This window comes from Lutra lutra, chromosome 2, assembly GCF_902655055.1.
Source record: "Lutra lutra chromosome 2, mLutLut1.2, whole genome shotgun sequence".
NCBI classification, from domain to species: domain Eukaryota; kingdom Metazoa; phylum Chordata; class Mammalia; order Carnivora; family Mustelidae; genus Lutra; species Lutra lutra.
The window spans coordinates 28,270,062-28,291,514 of NC_062279.1; the positions used below are offsets into that span (position 1 = coordinate 28,270,062).

At 45.0% G+C, this 21,453-nt stretch overlaps 1 protein-coding gene across 3 annotated transcripts in view; it reads left to right on the forward strand.

The window, feature by feature from the left end:
- FAT1 (FAT atypical cadherin 1) overlaps positions 1–21,453 on the forward strand; it is a 126,582-nt gene that overhangs the window by 103,225 nt on the left and 1,904 nt on the right. For 2 of the 3 annotated variants that reach the window (XM_047716675.1, XM_047716684.1), the window contains exons 13-27: positions 105–338; positions 1,563–1,952; positions 3,499–3,713; positions 3,966–4,103; positions 6,280–6,423; positions 6,993–7,190; positions 7,601–8,402; positions 8,538–8,669; positions 10,141–10,298; positions 10,920–11,382; positions 13,067–13,220; positions 13,334–13,444; positions 14,952–15,583; positions 16,438–16,575; positions 21,079–21,114. In XM_047716675.1, coding sequence (XP_047572631.1) covers positions 105–338; positions 1,563–1,952; positions 3,499–3,713; positions 3,966–4,103; positions 6,280–6,423; positions 6,993–7,190; positions 7,601–8,402; positions 8,538–8,669; positions 10,141–10,298; positions 10,920–11,382; positions 13,067–13,220; positions 13,334–13,444; positions 14,952–15,583; positions 16,438–16,575; positions 21,079–21,114 — 3,945 coding nt within the window. The remainder of the gene's footprint in view (positions 1–104; positions 339–1,562; positions 1,953–3,498; positions 3,714–3,965; positions 4,104–6,279; positions 6,424–6,992; positions 7,191–7,600; positions 8,403–8,537; positions 8,670–10,140; positions 10,299–10,919; positions 11,383–13,066; positions 13,221–13,333; positions 13,445–14,951; positions 15,584–16,437; positions 16,576–21,078; positions 21,115–21,453) is intronic. The other variant, XM_047716690.1, reaches the window with a different exon arrangement.

Below are 21,453 nucleotides of genomic sequence, written 5' to 3' on the forward strand. Positions count from 1 at the left end.
AGTTCTGTCATCGTACGAGAAAAGGGGGAGAAATGGTAAGATGTGCATTTGCAGTTCACATCTTAGCATTTCAAATGAGTCCATTTACTTCTGTTTGTTTTTAGGTGAACTGAAAACATTAGCCCCTCTTGATCGTGAGGAGCAAGCAATTTATAACCTCCTGGTCAAGGCCACAGACGGAGGGGGCCGATTCTGTCAGGCTAATCTTGTGCTCACATTAGAAGACGTGAACGATAATGCCCCCGAGTTCTCCGCCGACCCATACGCCATCACCGTGTTTGAGAACACAGAACCCAGGACGCTGCTGACCAGGGTGCAGGCCACGGATGCGGACGCAGGTACTGTCTAGGTGATGCTTTTTGTCTTTAAGATGTGCTCGAGGATTACAGGGACCTCTGTCCAAAACACATCCCAAATTCAGCCTCTTTGACTTAACCTTACCTTAGGCATATCGAATAACTTGTATTATTTAATTTCTCAGCTTTAAAAGTGGAATGGAATCTTTAGAATAATGAATTCTTTTTTTTTTTTTTAAGATTTTATTTATTAGAGAGATCACAAGCAGGCAGAGAGGCAGGCAGAGAGAGAGGAGGAAGCAGGCTCCTCGCCGAGCAGAGGGCCCGATGTGGGGCTTGATCCCAGGACTGTGGGATCACAACCTGAGCTGAAGACAGAGGCTTAACTCACTGAGCCACTCAGGTGCCCCATGAATTCATTTTTTAATGAATATTTGAAGTCCCCAAATTGTGCCCCATGTACTTAACTATTATAGGACATCTGTGGTGTCCCTAAAATTATGGTTAGTGACTATATTAACTGATCTTCGTATCCATTTGAATTAATGAAGTGAGGTGTTATGTTGTGAATAAACCATTAGTACCACAGAGAGTTAATGTGGAAACAGAGCAGAAGCAAGTGTTACATTGGTATAGTTTAACAGACCTTTCATAATTTTATGGAGAGTACAATCCTCTAGGACACATGTTTATAACATTTGCATAGCAGAGAATAAAAATAATTTCTTAAGTCGTACTAGTACTGAAGAATTAGAGCAATAACAAAAATGTTGCTTCTCAGATCTTTGACTTCATTTAAAAAGCGCTGCTGGGTATTCTAGCACACATTCCTGTAGAGCATGGTCTTAAAAAGCCAGGTGACTATGAAATCATCTTTAAGTTAGTAAATTGGTTTTTTTTTTTTTTTTTTTTTAAGATTTATTTATTTATTTACTTGACAGAGATCACAAGTAGGCAGAGAGGCAGGCAGAGAGAGAGAGTAGGAAGCAGGCTCCCTGCAGAACAGAGAGTTCGATGCGGGGCTCGATCCCAGGACCCCGGGACCATGACCTGAGCTGAAGGCAGAGGCTTTAACCTACTGAGCCACCCAGGCGCCCCTAAGTTAGTAAATTGTTAATGAAAACGTTTGCTTTTTAAAGGTGATAGTCATAAGAATGTCTAAGTAATGTGTATTAGCGTTTTCCCTTTTAAAAATATGCTACATGTTTTCTCAAAAAATTTAAATTTCTCAAAATAAAAGTCTTACATATGGTCCTGTATCACCAGGACTGAATCAGAAGATCTCCTACTCACTGATCGACTCGGCTGATGGTCAGTTCTCCATTAGTGAATTATCTGGAATCATTCAGTTAGAAAAGCCCTTGGATAGAGAACAGCAGGCCGTGTACACCCTGATTTTGAAAGCCACGGATCAAGGTTTGCCAAGGAGGTTGACTGCAACGGGCACTGTCGTTGTGTCGGTTTTGGACATAAATGACAATCCACCTGTGTTCGAATACCGTGAATACGGTGCCACCGTGTCTGAGGACATTCTCATTGGAGTAGAAGTTCTTCAAGTGTATGCGGCCAGCCGGGATATTGAAGCAAATGCAGAAATCACTTACTCGATAATAAGTGGAAATGAACATGGAAAATTCAGCATAGATTCTAAAACAGGTAACCTACCCTCTGAACGAGAGGAGGCCCTTTATTCTGCCCCAAAGGGTAGCTCGCCCAGCACTTTACCTGCTACAAAGAGATCAGAAATCGGCTGTGGCTACTCTGAAAAGATAAAACTTGAGTTTTCTTTGTGGTGTTACTTTAAGTGGGATTCAGAGTGGTTTAGACCTTTAAGTGGAAAATTAAAGAATCACACTCTAGTGATTTAGTCAAGGTGGCATAAAGATAAAGAGTAGAAGATAGAAGAGGACCTTGCGTAATAGTCCCTTGCTCTCTCCCAAAGCGAGCCCATGTGAAAGTAGCTTCTTATGCAAAACAGTGGTTTCGACCTCTTTGATCTTAGTTTCCACAGGGGGCATCTGATAATTCATTAAAATTGACGTTTTCATTATGCTAGTTATATAGAATAGCCGAAGTCCTTTGAATCAAACTGAGTGGCGCCTCTCGCCAAGGTCAAGAGTCCAAGCAGCTAGTGACTCTTGCTGCGTAAACACTTTTGTTGTTTTGTTAACCGTGTGGTCTGCATCCGCTCTAAGTCTTCAAACCTTGTAAAAAGTCACTCCTTTCAAACCGCATTTAATTGTGTGTGACTGTTTGAGATGAAGAGTAGGAGTGTGATGATGCTGTTTAAAAACTTTTTTTTTAAAGATTTTATTTATTTATTTGACAGAGATCACAGGTAGGCAGAGAGGCAGGCAGAGACAGAGGGGAAGCAGGCTCCCCGCTGTGCAGAGCCCAATATGGGGCTCAATCCCACGACCCTGAGATCATGACCTGAGCAAAGGCAAAGGCTTAACCCATTGAGCCACCCAGGCACCCTAAAAACGTTTTTTAATGCATATCATAGAATTACTGTTTTTAGGGCTCCTTCCTAGGATGGACTATAAAGAAGGGTGTTGTTTTCTGTTTTGTTTTTTTTTAACGATTTTTATTTACTTATTTGAGAGCATGAGAGGGGAGAAGGTCAGAGGGAGAAGTAGACTCCCCGTGGAGCTAGGAGCCTGATGTGGAACTCATTCCCAGGACTCCGGGATCATGACCTGAGCTAAAGGCTGCCACTTAACCGACTGAGCCACCCAGGCGCCCTAAAGAATCAAAAAGTGATTTTTTTTTTTTTTTTTAGTGACAAGATGTGAATAGTTATTCTGAAGATTAAAAAAAAAGATGTACATTTCTTTAAAAGAAAAACATCTATGAGAAGGAAAAGGAAAATAAAAGCCAAAGAGTTTTTCCTTTTTATGTTATTAGAGGGATGTCTGTAGTAAAGTATGTTTTGGAAGAGAGAAGAAATATAATCACTTTCTAGTGGGATGTGGGTAGTGTTGACTAGGGAAGCAGTTTAAATATCACAGAGAAATAAATGAGCATCCCTGAGTGGGCAGATTCATAATTTGTAATTGCTAAGTTAAAATACTAGAAAACCTGCATAAATGATAAGCAAACTTTTGGGGCAGAAATGGTTTGTGTAGAAGTGTGTTCCCGTCACGGTGGGAGGAAGTGGTAGCACTTAAAAGTCCTGAAAGTCATTTTGTTTTCCGTCTAGGGGCCATATTTATCATTGAGAATCTGGATTATGAAAGCTCTCATGAATATTACCTGACTGTCGAGGCCACTGACGGAGGCACGCCTTCCTTAAGTGATGTTGCAACCGTGAACATTAATGTAACCGATATCAATGACAACTCCCCTATGTTCAGCCAAGACACCTACACGGCAGTCATCAGTGAGGACGCCCTTCTCGAGCAGTCTGTCATCACGGTGTGTCTCTTCTCTACCATGTTCTTCTTCTGGATCTTTGCAGGAAATTTCGGAGGATCAGTGGTATTTTTGTTGTGGCCTTACTCGAAAATAATTGGAAGATGTGGAAATGTCTTTTGTTATCCCAGTCAATTACTAAGTCTGTTGTAAATTACTGCTTTATAACAGCTAGCTATTGATATCAGAAATGGGCTTAGTAGACTCCTGCCCCTTCCTTAGCTGTCTCCTAAGCAGGAGTCTAATGTTTTCTAGGTTATGGCTGATGACGCCGATGGACCTTCAAACAGCCATATCCGCTATTCGATTATAGATGGTAACCAAGGAAGTCCGTTTACGATTGACCCTACCAGGGGAGAAGTGAAAGTGACCAAGCTTCTGGACCGGGAAACGGTATGTGCAAAAGTTTGGTTTAAATTGTTTACAAATCACCAAATCTGTACATACAAGTTCCTTGTGCTCATGTCTGTCACATGATGGGAAGTATGGGAAGGGTAGAACCAGTCTTGTTCAGGCACTGACAAGCAAGGTACAAACACTTGAAAAGCAGTTCCAGTAGGGAAATCTCAAGAGTGTAAGAGATGTGTTTCATATGGATAGAAGTTTAAATAATAAAGGTTTATCTTCAGGAAGAAACTACTCTTGGCTCTATTGTTTGGAGACACTTCATGGAGCCAGTCACTAGGTTTTCAATAATGGCAGAGACTCAGAAAACCATGGTCGTTGAGAGAAGGAGAGGCCCTGTGAGGAACTTCGTCAACAGAGGCATGGGGACAGGAGGATGTGTGTAGTATTCAGGTGACTGTATTGGGCTGTATTGGAGTAGAGGAATCCTACCAAGAAGTGAGGGACACAGTAGAATGGTGTGCGAGGAACACATCCGAGGCTCAGACTGGATGCTGCAAGTGCGGGGGTTAGTGAGCAGTTATGAGCCCGGGTGTAACTCTCGAAGGAGACCGGTGGGAAGGTGAGTGCCATGGTAGGTGTGAGTGGTGGTCAGCCTGTGAGGCTCCAGCAAGGCAGGCAGACCAGCCCGCATTACTGTACCATGAGGCAACAGGAGCCCGGTTGGCAGTTGCCGTGACGAGCGAGTGAGAAGGCAAATGTGGAGACTCCGTGAGGGAGAAATCTGAATCTGCACAGCTCAGATAAGGCCCTGCGTGGGAAGTAGCCGCGTCCGAGATGGTGGTTGTCATCTGCCACCTGGGCCTGGGGACTGCCCTCCCAGAGCCAGTCGTGAGGCCGTTGACTCTGCCCTGGGAGGAGAGGCAGTGGCCTATGGGGTTTGATGTGTTGAGTTTTGGAGGAGAGTGGCTTATGTAAGGAGAAATTTTCAGCCAGTATTTGGAGATTTTACTCAAACTTAAGAAATGTGAAAGCTGGAAATACAGATATGGCTCAGGCCTCTGGAGAGGATGATAGAGGCAGCTTGAGGTAGTGAGTTAGTATGAGCAACTGGGGAGAGGAAAACCATGCTGTACCTCCGTCCCTCTGTCCCTCCACTCTCACGCTCAGGGAGCTGCCTGGAGAGGTCACAAAGTCCAGAAGTGAATTAAAAGGACATTGGTGACTGTGGAGTATAGTTTTAGAACACTAGCGGGTAGAGCTAAGATGAAAGGGATCTGGGAATACAGTGATGAGCTACCTCATTCAAGTCTCAGTTCTTCCATTCCTTTTGCAACCTGTTACTGTTGAGCAGGGACTTTGCAAGAGCTTAGGAAGCCCGACTGTTAGGCTTACGGTTGCCGTGCTGCTAGCTGAACAGATTTGAGTGTTTGTGACTGACATGCCTGTCCGCTCCTTTAATGCACTGATGTTCAGGACAATGGCGTGTGGTATGTCCCAGGCCGTTTGCCCTTTTCTGTTGGGGCACCCTGCAGGACTCCTATTCTGCAGAACATACTCTGGGGTTTAGCCCACTTTCTGGCATCTCCCACCTCTCCCTCTGGAAGAGAGCTTCACAGGGGCCTGCCCTCGAATGGAATCCACCTCACTTGATGTAGTTTCCCTTGTAGGGAGGGGGTCACGAAGAACTCACCCTAAGGGATTTGGACAGGGGACTGTAATCTGAATGTAAAAGGGATGGGGGAGAGTGCTCTGGAGTGTCCTGAGGTGTTGAAGATGAGGAAACCCTCGGGGCCAGAAGATGGCTTCCCTCGGCTTCCGGCAGACAGTCCCATTTGGGCCTTAGAGAAAGCTGCCGTCCCTCTTACTACGAGTGCAACAGCCTTCCAGATCTGTTAGTTTTTCTCATTGTATTACTTCTCTGTTACAAGTTCCATTAATCTGTTATTTATTAAAGTGGGAATGCTTTCATGGAATGAGGAGGTCTAGAGTGCATCAGAAACTCTAACCACCAGTGGTCGCTTCTGTTGAGCGCACACATTCCGATGTGTAGGTATTTGCAGCGTGTCTGTCATCATTCGGAGAATTGCCCGCATACAAGACACGGCACGTGAGGACGGTTACTCAGGTCTGCCCTTCCAGGCTGCCGGTCCGCATCTGATGAAACCCTGTGTTTGGGCCTTGTGAAGTGGACATGTGTTCTCTTTGTCTTGCCTCTGAACAGATTTCAGGTTACACACTGACGGTTCAGGCATCTGACAATGGCAGTCCGCCCCGGGTCAACACGACCACCGTGAACATCGACGTTTCGGATGTCAACGACAATGCCCCGGTCTTCTCCAAGGAAAACTACAGCGTCATCATCCAGGTAATCTCGGGGATGCTAGAGAGCTCATCGAACACCTGCCTTTGGAAATGAGCTCTTCTTCCGGCCTCAGTCTGTTGGAAATAGCTTTCTTTCCCAAAAACTACTTTTTAGAAAAACAGGGAGAGTAAAATCCGTCTGTCAGTACTACAAAATGAGCGTTTTCAAGATAAAGCTAAGCTTTTCTCTCTTCTTTTTGTGCTTTGCTTTTTAAGACATTCTCACTGCCTTGATCCTTTATCTTATTTTCTGCTGTCCTATATTGGAGAGGCGTCAGAGACTCTCATCCAGGTCTTCCCTTTTCCTCCTCCCCGACTCCATCCCCCTCGCACTCCTCCCCATGCATCCTTTCCTCTCAGGCTTGCCCTCCCCAAGCCCCCACCGCTCCCTTCGCCCCTCCCCCTCCACATCACTGCCCCACCTGCACCCCGTCTTCTCTGTCCTGTGCTGTGGGACACAGCAACGCTTTGTGTTCTGTTTACTTCACGTTACAGAAAACCTGCCTGTGTCTCATACCACATAGATTCGGTCTTGTTGAAAGTCGTGTGTCTTTTGGTCCTTGTATCCTGCAGGAAAATAAGCCGGTGGGTTTCAGCGTGCTGCAGCTGGTTGTGACCGACAGGGACTCCTCGCATAATGGCCCGCCCTTCTTCTTTACTGTCGTGAGTGGGAATGAGGACCAGTCCTTCGAAGTAAACCAGCAAGGGGTCCTGCTGACATCAGCTGCCATAAAGAGGAAGGAGAAAGATCGTTATCTCCTGCACGTTAAGGTATGAAAGTCTCTCTGATTTTGTTGTGGATTCCTAGAGTAGCGCTCCTTTGGAAGCTGTCTCCTTGTGTGTGAACAGCTTACGTTTCATGAGAAAACAAAATGAGTAGAATTGTGGGGGTTTTTTGTTTGTTTTGGGGCTTCTTTGCCATACCTTTGTTTTGATCCCAGTGCGCACTGAGGGGGCCTCATTTATTCATTTGGTTACTTCATAGACCTTGACGGAGCTAAGCTTCCTTACGAGTTAGCAAAAAGGCTGTGAAGAAATATTCCTAGATAGGCTTCTTATATAGAGAAATAAGTATCTAGTCATTGGTAATTTTTTGAAACATGAATAGTGTAAATATATTTTAGTAAGAAATTGTAAACAAAGACAAAGGTGTTTTTGGTTTTGTTTTAATTTTCTCACAGGTGGCAGATAATGGAAAGCCTCCGTTGTCATCTTTGACGTATGTTGACATCCGGGTCATTGAGGAGAGCGTCTATCCACCTGCGATCTTGCCACTAGAGATTTTCATTACGGCTTTTGGAGAGGAATACTCAGGTGGCGTCATTGGGAAGATTCACGCCACAGACCAAGATGTGTATGACACTTTAACCTACAGTCTGGATCCCCAAATGGACAAGCTCTTCTCTGTTTCCAGCACCGGCGGTAAGCTGATAGCCCACAAAAAGCTGGACGTGGGGCAGTACCTCCTCAACGTCAGCGTCACCGACGGGAGATTTACGACGGTGGCGGACATCACTGTGCACATCCGGCAGGTGACACAGGAGATGCTGAACCACAGCATCACACTCCGCTTCGCCAATCTCACTCCGGAGGAGTTTGTTGGGGATTACTGGCGCAACTTCCAGCGGGCTTTGCGGAACATCTTGGGGGTGAGGAGGAACGACGTACAGATGGTCAGTTTGCAGCCCTCTGAGCCTCCTCCACATCTGGATGTCCTGCTTTTCGTGGAGAAATCGGGTAGCGCCCCCATTTCAACCAAGCAGCTCCTGCACAAGATTAATTCTTCTGTGACGGATATTGAGGAAATCATTGGTGTCAGAATACTGGACGTATTCCAGAAGCTCTGTGCAGGACTGGATTGCCCACGGAAATTCTGTGACGAGAAGGTGACCGTGGATGAAAACATCATGTCAACACATAGCACGGCTAGACTGAGTTTTGTGACCCCGCGCCACCACCGAACAGCCATGTGTCTCTGCACAGGTAACACATACAAGTCCCTGACAGCAGGGGGTACAGATCATTCCATGGGCAACCTTTGAAGTCTACACAGTAACGACCGTTTTCCTGAAATTCCTGTTAATGAGTTTCCCCTCCCCCTCTGTTTTTTAAACAAAGAGGGAAAATGCCCACTTGTCCATCGTGGATGTGAAGACAGTCCGTGCCCTGGGGGATCTGAGTGTGTCCCGGATCCAGGAGACAACAGATACTCCTGCGCCTGCCCGGGTGGCAAGTTTGGTCCGTGCCCGGGTAAGAGTTCAGTGATGAAGCATGCTTCTTTTATAGAGGTCACTTTTTCTTGCCATCGTTCTCTTTATTGGAGTTGACAGATGTAAAGCGCTTGATTATAACAAGTCAGGCTTACAGATGAATCGAGAGCAGTAGTCACTTCTCCATTCTCTACGTGTAACAGCTCACTGCTGAGTTACTAGTGACGCTCTTCCTTCTCTCTGATTGTGCTCGTGCCAACATTAACAGTCCCACGTGTACATACTCAGAGTGGTTTTCCCCACATTCTCTTTACTAAAAAAAAAAAAGAAAAACTGGACTCACCACCTCTCACAGTCTCCTGCTTGGTTTTCTGTGGCTTAACATCTGTTGTGGGTATCTTCCCAAGTCCGTGCCCATAAACCTAATGCTTCTGAGGGGCTGGATCGTTTTTTGTCAGCTTTGTCCTTAATTATAAATGAGCTTGAGGTTGTGAAGATGTTTTCTCGTTTTAAAAACGAATCCTTTTCTACACTTAATCATGGTGACGCACTGAGGAATGGACAGAATTATTGAGTCATTCCGTTGTAGTTCTGAAACTAATACAACATTGTATGTTAACTGTACTTTAATTTTTTTAAAAAGTACTTTATACATAGAGCCTTTATTGGTGCTTTCTAAAACTAGGATTTACTACGTCAAAGATTAACTACACTTTTAATTTTTAAATATTTCTATTATGTTAGTTTCCCAGAAAGTCACACCAGTTCCTTACTTACAGTCCTTTGTGACCGTCTGACTGCCCATTCTCTTGTCAGTATAAGGTTTTCAATTAAAAAACAAATTCCCCCATCCAGTAGACATGAAATGATAGCTAATTATTTTAGTTTGCATTGCTCCAGCTTCCTGTGAAAGTTTTATTTATTCATTTCCTCTCTTGGACTGGCCTGTTCCTATTCTTTACTTGCCTGTCAGGATTATTTGTGTCTTGTTTTCAGTGTGTAGAACATTCCGTGTGCTGTGAGCATGAACGTTACCTCCATCCCACTATTACTGGTGTTTTGATTTGTTTACAGTGTCTCTTGTCATTTTGAAATTTAATTTTTGTCAGTTCTGTGTAATTTTACATAACCATTTCTACCTCTGCAGAGTGATATTCATCATTTTTGGAGACTGGGGATTATACTTTGCTTGAAAAGTTTCCCCAGACCACCATGGCTGTGTGAATATTTTCCTCAATTGTCTTCTAATAATTTTGTATTGAACCTTTTTATATTTAGATCTTTCATTGTTTTAGAATTCATTTCTCTCTGACATAGTAGTCCAGTCCTCTTCCAAAAGAAATCCAGTTATGCTATGCTCTTTATTAAAGCAAATAAGCATTTTCCATTGAATTGAATTTTATAATGTTGTAACCTTAGCTAAAAACTTGGATCACTGTTGGGGGGAAATCTCACTTTTATAAATATGCTTCAACTTGGTTCTGATTCATGTTTTCCTCTTCATGATTCAGGGAGTTCATCGGTCACATTTACTGGAAACAGCTTTGTGAAGTACCGTTTAATGGAAAATGAAAACAGACTGGAGATGAAGCTAACCATGAGACTCAGAACGTACTCCGCTCACGCGGTTGTGATGTACGCCCGCGGGACTGACTACAGCATCTTAGAGGTACGTTTTTGTACCTGAAGACTTTCAAAACACGAAATTCTGTTTTATGTTCATGTTGTCCATTTTTGGGAAAAAAATTAAGGGACATGGTTTTATTCCACACTTAAATAGTTCCTTGATACCTCTCTAAGTTTTCAACTTTGGGGCTAAAAAGCTCTTTTTGCTCTGCCATAATACAGAAATTGACTTCTGTTTCTCACAGCATCTTTAGGTCACATGACAGTTAACATTCACACTCTCAGTGGTATTACATCTTACTAATGTTATAGTTTATAGAGAGCATTCGTAACTGCCTAAAGTGCTAATCATTTTTTTTTTTTTAATGCATGATTCACTTTTGATTTTACCTGATGCTATTTTTGGTTGTTATTCGGTTAACAGCTAATTGTGGGTGATTTCCATGATGCTTTTCGGAGGTGCACTTGGCACTTGAACTTGTGTTAGGTTCATTTTTACTCTCCGGGCACTGATGAGACGAGCGTGTGTTCTGCAGTGCTTAAAGGCAGTCTCACTCACTTTTCCCTTCAGTTGCTAAACGTACCTCTCCTTTGGATGTTTGATCAGAGTTCCTCGTGGACGATCCTGCAAGAGTAATGTGAATGGTAATTGTCTTTGTCACAGATTCATAATGGAAGGCTGCAGTACAAGTTTGACTGTGGAAGTGGTCCTGGCATCGTGTCTGTTCAGAGCATTCAAGTCAACGATGGGCTGTGGCATGCCGTGTCTCTAGAAGTGAATGGAAACTATGCTAGGTTGGTTCTAGACCAAGTTCATACTGCATCAGGCACAGCCCCCGGGACCCTGAAAACCCTAAACCTGGATAATCATGTGTTTTTCGGTGGCCACATCCGTCAGCAAGGCACCAGGCATGGGAGAAGCCCCCAAGTTGGGAACGGTTTCCGGGGCTGTATGGACTCCATCTATTTGAACGGGCAGGAGCTCCCTCTGAATAACAAACCGAGAAGCTATGCACACATTGAAGAATGGGTGGACGTCTCTCCTGGGTGCTTACTAACAGCTACCGAAGACTGCTCCAGCAACCCTTGCCAGAACGGGGGCGTTTGCCACCCATCTCCTGCTGGAGGTAGGCCACGCGCGCTAGTCATCTTCAGAGCGCTACACGTGGAGACACTTGGGATGAGCCTCGGGTCTTTCTCTTTCCCCTTCCCATGCGAACGATGGTGTCAGATCCTGCAGTCAGTGTTGGAACTGAGGGAAACCAGAGCAGGGCTGGACTCAGGATTGTTCCCCCCACAGTCAGGCTTCAGAACCTCCTCCTTGTTCGGCACCAGGAACCACTGGTGAACCACAGCTGACTCTGCCCTCTTCTTCCCTGTGGTGTTTATTTTGCACAGTCTTCTTCCAGTCACATCGGGACTGAGAACTGTGCACTCTGTCCTTCCAAAGGGCCCCCTTAGGTCTGATGGCTCAGCATCTAGGGACTGTTAGTCTTGCTACAGATGGGGTTTGGTTTTCCAGAATGCCTCGAACCCTCTTGGAGTGTAACTAGTCCTGTCCCGAAGCCTCAGAGTAGTAGAGTACGCCGTGGCGTTTGTTAACCTGGCCCCTTTTTGTTCCCTCTCCAGTAATAGATGCTGTGAAAGGACAGGACAGTCACGGTGCCTGATCAGTAGAGCTGTGTGTGATGAATGGAGCAAAAATGAGAATGGCGCTTCAGTGGGATTTCAGAGGATTTGGCTTTGTGTTATTCTGGGGGCATGTTTGTGCATACCCTACGCATGCAAAGAACAGGCCAGGTTATCCCCACAAAAGGACGCCGCATGAAGGTTTATCCTGTGTTCATGTTCCATGTCCACATCAGGTCAGCAGGGACACCGTCCTCGTTGACTCAGGGATGGGACTGAGAGAAGCATTTTCTTGAAACGGCTTACTGTGATTCCTATAGCAGCAGGAGGATGAGAGCGAGGTGCCACACACAGGCTCATAAAGCTTCTGGCTCAGAGTATCGCGTCTTTGGCTAGAGAAGCTCTCACAGCCCTGCCCACCTTCAGAGGCAGCGGGGCAGTGCAGTCCTGCCCCAAGGACAGTTGGAAAAAGTCTATCACATGAGCTGTCCCATGTCACAGTCTTTGCAAGAAATCTGACATTCTTTATGCTCGTTTGGACACATGACAGTCCCCTTCCCCGATGGTAGTTCATAGTCTCCCGAGTGCTTTCACGTTACTATCACAGCCTTTAAAAGTTTGGGAGCTGCGAATAAACGGGGATGTGTTCAGTCGTAAGTGCTCTCAGTCCGCACGGTCACTCAAAGAAGGGACTTTTTCTTTGCTGTCTGTGCTTGGCCCGCAAGTTCTGATTAACTGAAGCTAATTATGGGTTCCCTCTGCAGCTCTTCTAGTTTGGTTTTACCAACAGTGGAAGTGAGATATTGTTGATACTGTACCCAGAGAGAATGGGAATTGTACGGACTTCTGCGGGTCTCACGGTTGTTAACAAGGGCATCTCTTAAAAGTAAAAACCAGGGACGCCTGCGTGGCTCAGTTGGTTAAGCAGCTGCCTTCGGCTCAGGTCATGATCCCAGCGTCCTGGGATCGAGTCCCACATCGGGCTCCTTGCTCAGCAGGAGCCTGCTTCTCCCTCTGCCTCTGCCTGCCATTCTGTCTGCCTGTGCTTGCTCTCTCTCCCTCTCTCTCTCTCTGACAAATAAATAAATAAAATCTTTAAAAAAAAAAAAAAGTAAAAACCAGTATTATACTAAGATAGATTTTTTGAGTTATTGAATGAGCTTCTCCCTCTCGCACCTACAGGTTATTACTGCAAGTGCAGCGCCCTGTACGTTGGGGTCTCCTGTGAGCTGAGCGTTAACCCATGCTCCTCCAACCCGTGCCTTTATGGCGGCACATGCATCGTGGACAACGGGGACTTTGTGTGTCAATGCAGAGGCTTATACACCGGTCAGAGGTCAGTGTAGCTCTCGGGGTGAAAGTCCTGGAAATGCCTCCTTTTGTTCCCTATTGTGTTGTCCTTTGCAGTACAAGTGTGACACTGATGCTTCTGTCCCTCTCCTCCTGCAGGTGCCAGCTTAGCCCCTACTGCAAGGACGAGCCCTGCAAAAACGGGGGCACATGCTTTGACAGTTTGGATGGTGCTGTCTGCCAGTGTGATTCGGGTTTTAGGGGAGAAAGGTAACTGGCTTCTTCTGGCACCTGTTTTGCACCTCTCCATCTTGTCACATCCATTCGCAGACGTAGCAGAGCTCTGTTCATGTGGGGCAACACTGCTTTAGAATCTCACGTTCTACACCCTTAGGTCTTTGCAGCTGTTATCCTTTCACTCTTTAAAATACGGAGCAGGTAACTGCAAGGTCGTGCTTGAAAATGCCTACTTCCGTATGTGAGAGATCTTTACGAACAAGGTGCTCGCAGGCAGGACGCGGTGGGGAGCGGTAGTTCTGTTACGGCAGATGCACCTGGAGTTGTTACCTGTCTTTTCAGTGGGACAACAATGACCCCTCTTCAGAATATGTCATAACTCACGTTTATCTAGTATCTAGCAGCTGTTTTCTGCGGGAGGAAAATGGGGCACAGAGGGGCTCGTGGTACACCTTGAAAGAGGCAGGCGTTTCAGTGTTGCCCTTTCACTGTTCGGTTTACCAAGTAACTGCACGTTGACTGTCAGTGCCTCCTGCCTCCCTGAGGTGTGCCCTGTCCGTCCTGTGGGCAGGCTGTGCGGGCGAGCTGCCAGTGGGTGTCTGCCGACGCTTCTGCTTCAGCGGTGGTTGGAGTAGTGAGTTTTGCCATCAGTCACATGGTCTTAGTTCCTTTTTAAGATTTTATTTGACTGAGAGAGGGAACACAAGAATGGGGAGCGGGAGAGGGAGAAGCAGGCTTCCCCCTGAGCAGGGAGCCTGATGCGGGGCTTGATCCTGGGACCCTGGGATCATGACCCTGAGCTGAAGACAGACACTTAATGACAGCCACCCAGGCACCCTGTGGTCTTAGTTCTTAAACTGACTTTCCTAATTCAAGTCAGCTGATGATATATTTGACAAAAATGTCTCAACTGTTGACTGGCAGTTGACTACAGGGAAGGGCGGCAGATATATTTTATAAAACTGGGGGGGAGGCTTTGAGAAGAGTCGGGCACATCTGCACAGGCCCCATTTGGAAAGGCAGAGTGGGTGGAGCGGCCTGGGAATGTTGGGTCAGGTGAGGGGATGTGGGAGGTTTTCAGCAGGAGAAATGTTTTAAAATGGAAAATTTCTAACCTTTCGCATGTTTTATGCAACCATCCTATTTCTGAACAGGAAGATTTTCTTAGAGATCTAAGCTAGCCTTTTAGAACAGCTTCCAGCATGCCATTTATCCATTGTGCATTCTGAACAAAGAGAATGAGACACAGACTGAATGCTTAGCCGGTGGGTTTGGTTTAACCGTCTGTGGCATCCTAAAAAAAAAAAAAAGGCACTTAAATACAGCGTGATGTCATGCATCTCTCCCCGAGGTACCCAGTGTAGACTCACGTGACTAATTACTCCATGAGGGTTTTTTTTTCGTTGTAATAACTTGCTGGTAGCGTTTTTTGGGTGGTTACTCACGCTGTTGTGTTTGTGTTTAGTCCCTGGGCTCTGGGAACTAGGGGGGCTGGCCTGTTGAGACGTGTGTGGCAAGTGTCTGTCCTCGTTCTTGGCAGGTGTCAGAGTGACATTGACGAGTGTGCCGCCAGCCCCTGTCACAACGGGGCGCTGTGTGAGAACACACACGGCTCCTACCACTGCAACTGCAGCCGTGAGTACCGGGGCCGACACTGTGAGGACGCCACGCCCAATCAGTACGTGTCCACTCCGTGGAACATCGGCCTGGCCGAGGGGATAGGCATTCTCGTCTTTATAACGGGGATCTTCCTGCTGGTGGGGCTGTTTGTCCTCTGCCGCAAGATAGTCAGTCGGAAGAAGAAGCACCAGGCCGAACCCGAAGACAAGCAGCTGGGCCCCAGCGCCGCTTTCTTGCAAAGACCGTATTTTGATGCCAAGCTCAATAAGAACATTTACTCAGACATACCACCCCAGGTGCCTGTCCGTCCTATCTCCTACACTCCAAGCATTCCAAGCGACTCTAGGAACAACCTGGACCGCAATTCCTTTGAAGGATCTGCCATCCCGGAGCATCCGGAGTTCAGCACCTTTAACCCCGAGGCTGTGCACGGACACCGGAAAGCTGTGGCTGTCTGCAGCGTGGCTCCAAACTTGCCGCCCCCGCCGCCCTCAAACTCCCCGTCGGACAGTGACTCCATACAGAAGCCCAGCTGGGACTTCGACTACGACAGTAAGCGTGGCCCTTTGCACCTGCATCAAATGTCACTGAGCTGAACCGTGACCTTGTACCTTCTGCCAGAGCAGCCGGTGGGCCCGGTCTTGTGGTGGAGCCCATGGCAGGGATCAGTGCGCTGGGGCTCCCAGACCTGGGGGTGTGATGTGAGGTGCTTGTCGTGGCCGAGAGCCATGGTGGTGATGGTCTGTCAATCAAGGACCTCACACTAATATTCAGGACAAAGCATCTCTTTCTTGGATGGATATGGGCTCTCAGGATTTGGGGGGCTTATTAGGACAAATTAGGAAGAGTATTGTATGATGGATTTTTTTTTTTAAGATTTTTATTTTTTATTTGACAGACAGAGACCACAAGCAGAGAGGCAGGCAGAGAGAGAGAAAGGGAAGCAGGCTCCATGCTGAGCAGAAAGCCCAACGCAGAATTCGATCCCAAGATCCTGGGATCATGACCTGAGCCAAAGGCAGAGGCTTTAACCCACTGAGCCGCCCAGGCGCCCCTGTATGGTGGATGTTTTAAAAAGGGAAGCATAGTATTTGTAACCGCAGTCTGTATCGTTTGATGCTTTAAAAATGGCTTTTTAAGAGGAGGTTTTAATTCCCCATACTGTCTCATGATCTCCGCAGGTGGGTTTATGGAGACTTTTTCTGTTCTGGGAATCTGCGAGAATACTTGCAGGTTTGAAGGTTTTCGGTTTTTCATTCGCTTCCCCCATTTTCTTTCGGTTGCTCCTGTAGGCCAGCGGCTCAGGCAGTGTTCGGGTGTGCTTGCCTGTGTGAGGACACAGCAGCGAGCCAGGCAGAGGCCTCACCCTCCTGGAGCTGACCATTGTCCTCTCCTCTTCCATTTAGCTAAAGTCGTGGACCTCGATCCCTGTCTGTCCAAGAAACCCCTGGAGGAAAAGCCTTCGCATCCATACAGCGCTCGGGAAAGCCTGTCAGAGGTGCAGTCCCTCAGCTCCTTCCAGTCTGAGTCCTGCGATGACAATGGTGAGTAAAGAGTCGGAAGCGCCACGCAGGCTTGCTTGCCACGCTGTGGGCATGGCGTTGCGCTTGTGGAGGCTCCGACTGTTCACGTCCCACTCGGGACCACCAGTCACAGCCCCTTGTACAACTTGCATGAGCGTCTGCAGCGGGGAGAATATTTCAGACGTTCCTAATGGGGTAGGTCTTTGAACTGCAGCAACCGGTCGGAAATAGGGAAGAAAACATACTTAACGGAGAGATTTTTTCTGATTGGGGTTTTTTTTTTTTTCCACAATAGTAAATGTTCTAGAGGTTGTGTGGGGTTTTAAAAAAATGCTTGCAGCAGCTTTCTTGACCACAGCCCCCCACCCACCCTCCTCCTGCTGCACCCCTGGGAGGCGATGTGGTAGTCGGAATGTTCAGCTCCAGGAGCTCCTTCACTATTACAAGGTTTTATTTGTCTCTTCCCCCAACTCCCCTGCGGCCCCAGCTCCCATTTGGATCAGAGCATACTGACTGAGAGCACAGTTTAAGAGACTGCTAGTAAGTCTGATTATATTTCTAATGAAGAAAGTTTGACATGGGATCTTTGATGCCAGTTCTGTTGATCTGATTTCTCTAGGTAAACTGCATCAGTAACCAGCTTTGTCATCATAACACAGAGCAGTAGAGAAAATGGTCAATATTCAGTAATAAAATAGTTGTTAGTAGAAATTTTTGCAGCTCAGAATTAGTAAGTTTGACTATTTTTTTTTTTTTTTTTGCATAAAAAATGTAATGTATTTAGCCATTTCAAATATTTGGTGGAAAGAATTAACCCATTATTATTAATTTCTAAACCCAGAGTAATAGTTCATAATATATTTCAGTCTTTTCCCAAAGTAAAGATGGCCACAAGTTTACTCCATTCATTTCTGATTTCAAGCATCTTATGTGTCAGATCAGAGTTCACCTGTGTTTATTACTTATTACCTTGTGACGGAGTCTATGAGCATAGCTTTGCTTATTAAACCAACAGAACGAATTCTTTCTTCCATTAGGTTTAATTTAAAACATTAGTGTTGCCAGTTTATGTAATTTATATTTTGGTTCCTCAAATGCTCTTCATAAATAAATTTCAGAATCTTGTCAGTGTTTTCCTCAGAACATCATTCTTCTTAATACTGCTAACGGCTTTTAATAAACTGTGGCCCATCAGTTACAAAAGTTAATTGCTGGAAAATTTAGCATGAGAGAGAAAACATATCCAGGAGTGTTTGTATTTTATCAGTCAGAAAGTCCGGATAAAGAACGTGGACTTAAATTATATTTTTAGTTTTCTGAGGCTTTCATAACAGATCCCCACAAAGGTGGTGGCTAAACACAAGGTAAATTTATCATCTTACAGTTCTGTAGTTTAGAAATCCCACCGTAGGTCAGTGGGCTCACATGGAAGTGTTGGCAGGGCCGCTGTGTTTCTGCCCCCTCTAGAGGAGAACCTGCTCCCTGACCTTTCCCAGCTTCTAGAAGCTGGTCTCCTTGCAAAGACAGCATTGCCTCTCTCCATGGCCATTCTTCTGTAGTCCTCACTCCCTCCACCCACTACAGACCATTTAGGAAAATCTCCCCATCTCCAGACCTTTAATCATACCAGCAAAGTCAGTCCCTTTGCCAGGGATGGTAACATATTCACCGTCTCCCAGGATTAGATGTGGACATCTTGGAGGGCCATTGTTCAGCTTACCACATGCACACATGTTTATCTTGGCGTAGATACTTTAAAACAATCTGATCTATAAATAAAAGGGAATTTACCTAGGAAACAGCCAGGCAGACAGTCTGCATTTCTCTGCTGGTATGTTAGCTCCCCAGCTGTTAGCCCATCTGCAAAAAAAAGATAAGAAATTTGTAGTTGGGAGTACATAGAACGGAATTAAAGCCAGTTTTGTATTTATATTACATATTTTATCTTATTATGTAATACTAAATTTTTCTTGGAAGGTACAAATTCATTAAATAAACCCAGAAAATTGGCTTAACAAGCACTTTACTGTTTAAATGTGAAGTCTTTTGCCCATGAGATGTTTAAATAAGGATTGTTTTGTCATGACTAGATCTGTGAGAAAACTTAGAGCTAAAATAGGTCTTAAATTTTAGTATAGTGTGCTTACTTTAGCCCTTTGATTAATAATGACTGCGTATAGCTTGATTAGAAAAATATCTAAGATACATAATAGCAAGACTATAGGGGTCATGCATAATTAATTACGTGTTAAAGTTTTCACATTTTTAAATTAGGAGGTAGAAATTATATAAAATCCTATTTCATGCACTATTTTCTAACTGAAGATTTTCCTAATTTACTTCTTTTGTACCTTTTTACAAGCTTCCATAGTGACTGTAATCCACCTTGTCAACGCTGTCGTTGACACGGTGAATGAAGAAGGTATAGTCACAATACGTGTGCTGTGTGTTTGTGTTTATAGTCCCTGCCACACAGAATCCTGTGCTTTCGCCTGTTGTAGTGTATAAAAACAAAAGTGTGTGGTTTTGAGGGGGTTGAGTACTTCTGTGCATGGTGTGTATGTATACTCGTAATCCAGATATGTTGCAAAAATGTCCTTACGTAATGTTACATCTTTGTCACTCTTTGCCACTCGTTGTGAATTTATATAGACATCAGAAGTGACCTGTGGAATCTTGACAGCTTGGCTTTACATGACATGGTATTAAGAAGCTTAGTAGTTACATTCTAGCTGAACATTTCTTTTTTTCAATCTTCTTCATAGGAATAACACTAGCACACAGCTTTTATAATTATCTGAGTGTGATTAAGGATAATGATAGAACATGGCAGAAAGTAATTATTTTCATTATATGGTGTAGTGAAAATTAATATGAAGCTTTATCTCTGTTTAAAATTCTCTGAAAGGGCATTGATCAGCACCTAAAGTTACTTTAAATTAAATAAGCCCTTTATTAATGCACTGAAGTAGGAGTAATCACATGTAAATTGCACAGCCTAGTAGCTTTTAAATTGTAAATCCCATCTCCGGGAGGGCTTAGAATTTACCTTTCTCTACACAATCAAGAGTGCATTACCCTTAGGGGATCGTCTTTGGGAAGACAGGTGTGTGTTTAAGATTGAGTTGAGAGGATGGTTTCAGGATAGGGCAGCCCAGGCAGAAGGTTGTAACTCCCCAAGAACAAGTACTGTGTCTTGGGCAATGGTAAGGTGATCTGTATTTTGTCTAGTGGATTTTAGTTATAAATATTGATGGAATTTTAGAAAGCAGAACTTAAAACCATTCTTTCATGGGCTCTCCTTCACTGAAAAGTAACAGAAACTGTATTTAAAGTTGACCGCTTGCTTGAATTTTAAGAATCTAGTGCCTCTGGAGTAACAGGTGGTCCTCTCTTCAAGAAACTACATTTTTGTAGACTTTAGAAACAATTCTGTAGTTACACATTGACTAAATACTGGCTTATTTTGTAGCGTCCCCATGGTCGGTTCACTTTTAGCTTTAAATTCCTAGAAGAGAACCACCAGTCTGGTCCTCTTTGCTCCAGATTTCTTTCTTTATTACATGGGTTTTCCGGAACAATTGTACAATGCATGGAAAGCATTGGTTTTGTTCAGAAAAGCTCTGAAATGACTATTTCTACTGTGATTACTACTTTCCAAGAATAAGAATCATGACAATAGCTAAGAGTTTGGGCTGGACCTACATTATCTGATTTAATCCTTCTAGTAAAGGGATTTCCACTCCCCTTTCAAAGATAAGAACCTGAAGCTTAGCCAGGGTAAGCAACCTGCCCAGGGCAGTGGCCCTAACTAAAGTGGGATTTACATCTCCTTTTGTGGCCTGCAGCCTCAGTGCTGGAGTTCTGTGTATGAAACGGGAGTGTGAAGGAGCTAGTGGCTTTGCAGTTCTGGGGGTGCGGGCAGGAGTCTGCACAGCCCATGCTCTCTCCTGGGAGAAGGGAACAATGGGAATATCAAGTCACGTTCAGAATGGGCAGGGTTTGTAGAGAGTTTCTTCTGTCCATTCATGAGTCCCTACAATAGTGAATTTGTCTGAATGTAACGTACATTTGAGGGCTATACTGTGCTGTGAAGTGTGTCTTAGGTAACTTTGGATGTATTTGGATTGTGTCATCATACTGTTCAGTATCACGAAGGTGTCCTTTAAGTTCCCTCTCAATTTACGTGTTATTGGAGCTTATAGACTGTTCCTAACCAAATTGGGTGCGTCCAGGTTCAGATAGCCAGAAAAAAGAAAAAGAAAGTAAACTCATGTTGAGTTCCCTGGCAGAGTTCATCATCCCAATCTTTTCCTCTCCTTCCCTGTCCCATTTCATTTGTGCCGCGTGCATTTCTCAGCCATTTGGACCTTCCGGGGAGCACGGCTCCAAGGCTGGTCCATGGCTGGCTGGGCCTTGATAAACAGTGGGCATTGTATTATGTACTGATTGTGATTGCCTTTCCAGCCATCTTTCTGTTTTAATTATAAATATTTTCTTTTCTCTCTACTCTGCCACCAAAAGAGTCTTTGGCTGCTCCTGACCTCAGCAAATCAAGAGGTGACTTATGCATGCCAGTTGTTCATTGATACTCACTAAAAAAAATTGGTAAAGGTTTGCCCCCACGGCTGACTTGCTTCACTTGTCCGCTCCGTGGATGCTGCAGTAACTGAGTCCAGAGCTGTCTGTGCTGCATTCTAAACCCGTCGCCTCGCCTGCGTGTCCGAGGAGTTCCGTAATCTCCGGGGCGGGGGGAGCATCCCCATATCGGGGGGTTTCTAAAAAAAAAAAAATATAGTCCAAAATGATTCTTTGTCCTTGTAAAAGTAACAAAAACTGGGTGTTGTAATCGATCCAAACTTGGGCTGTTTTTCAGTTTGGGTTGCATTTTGCTTGACT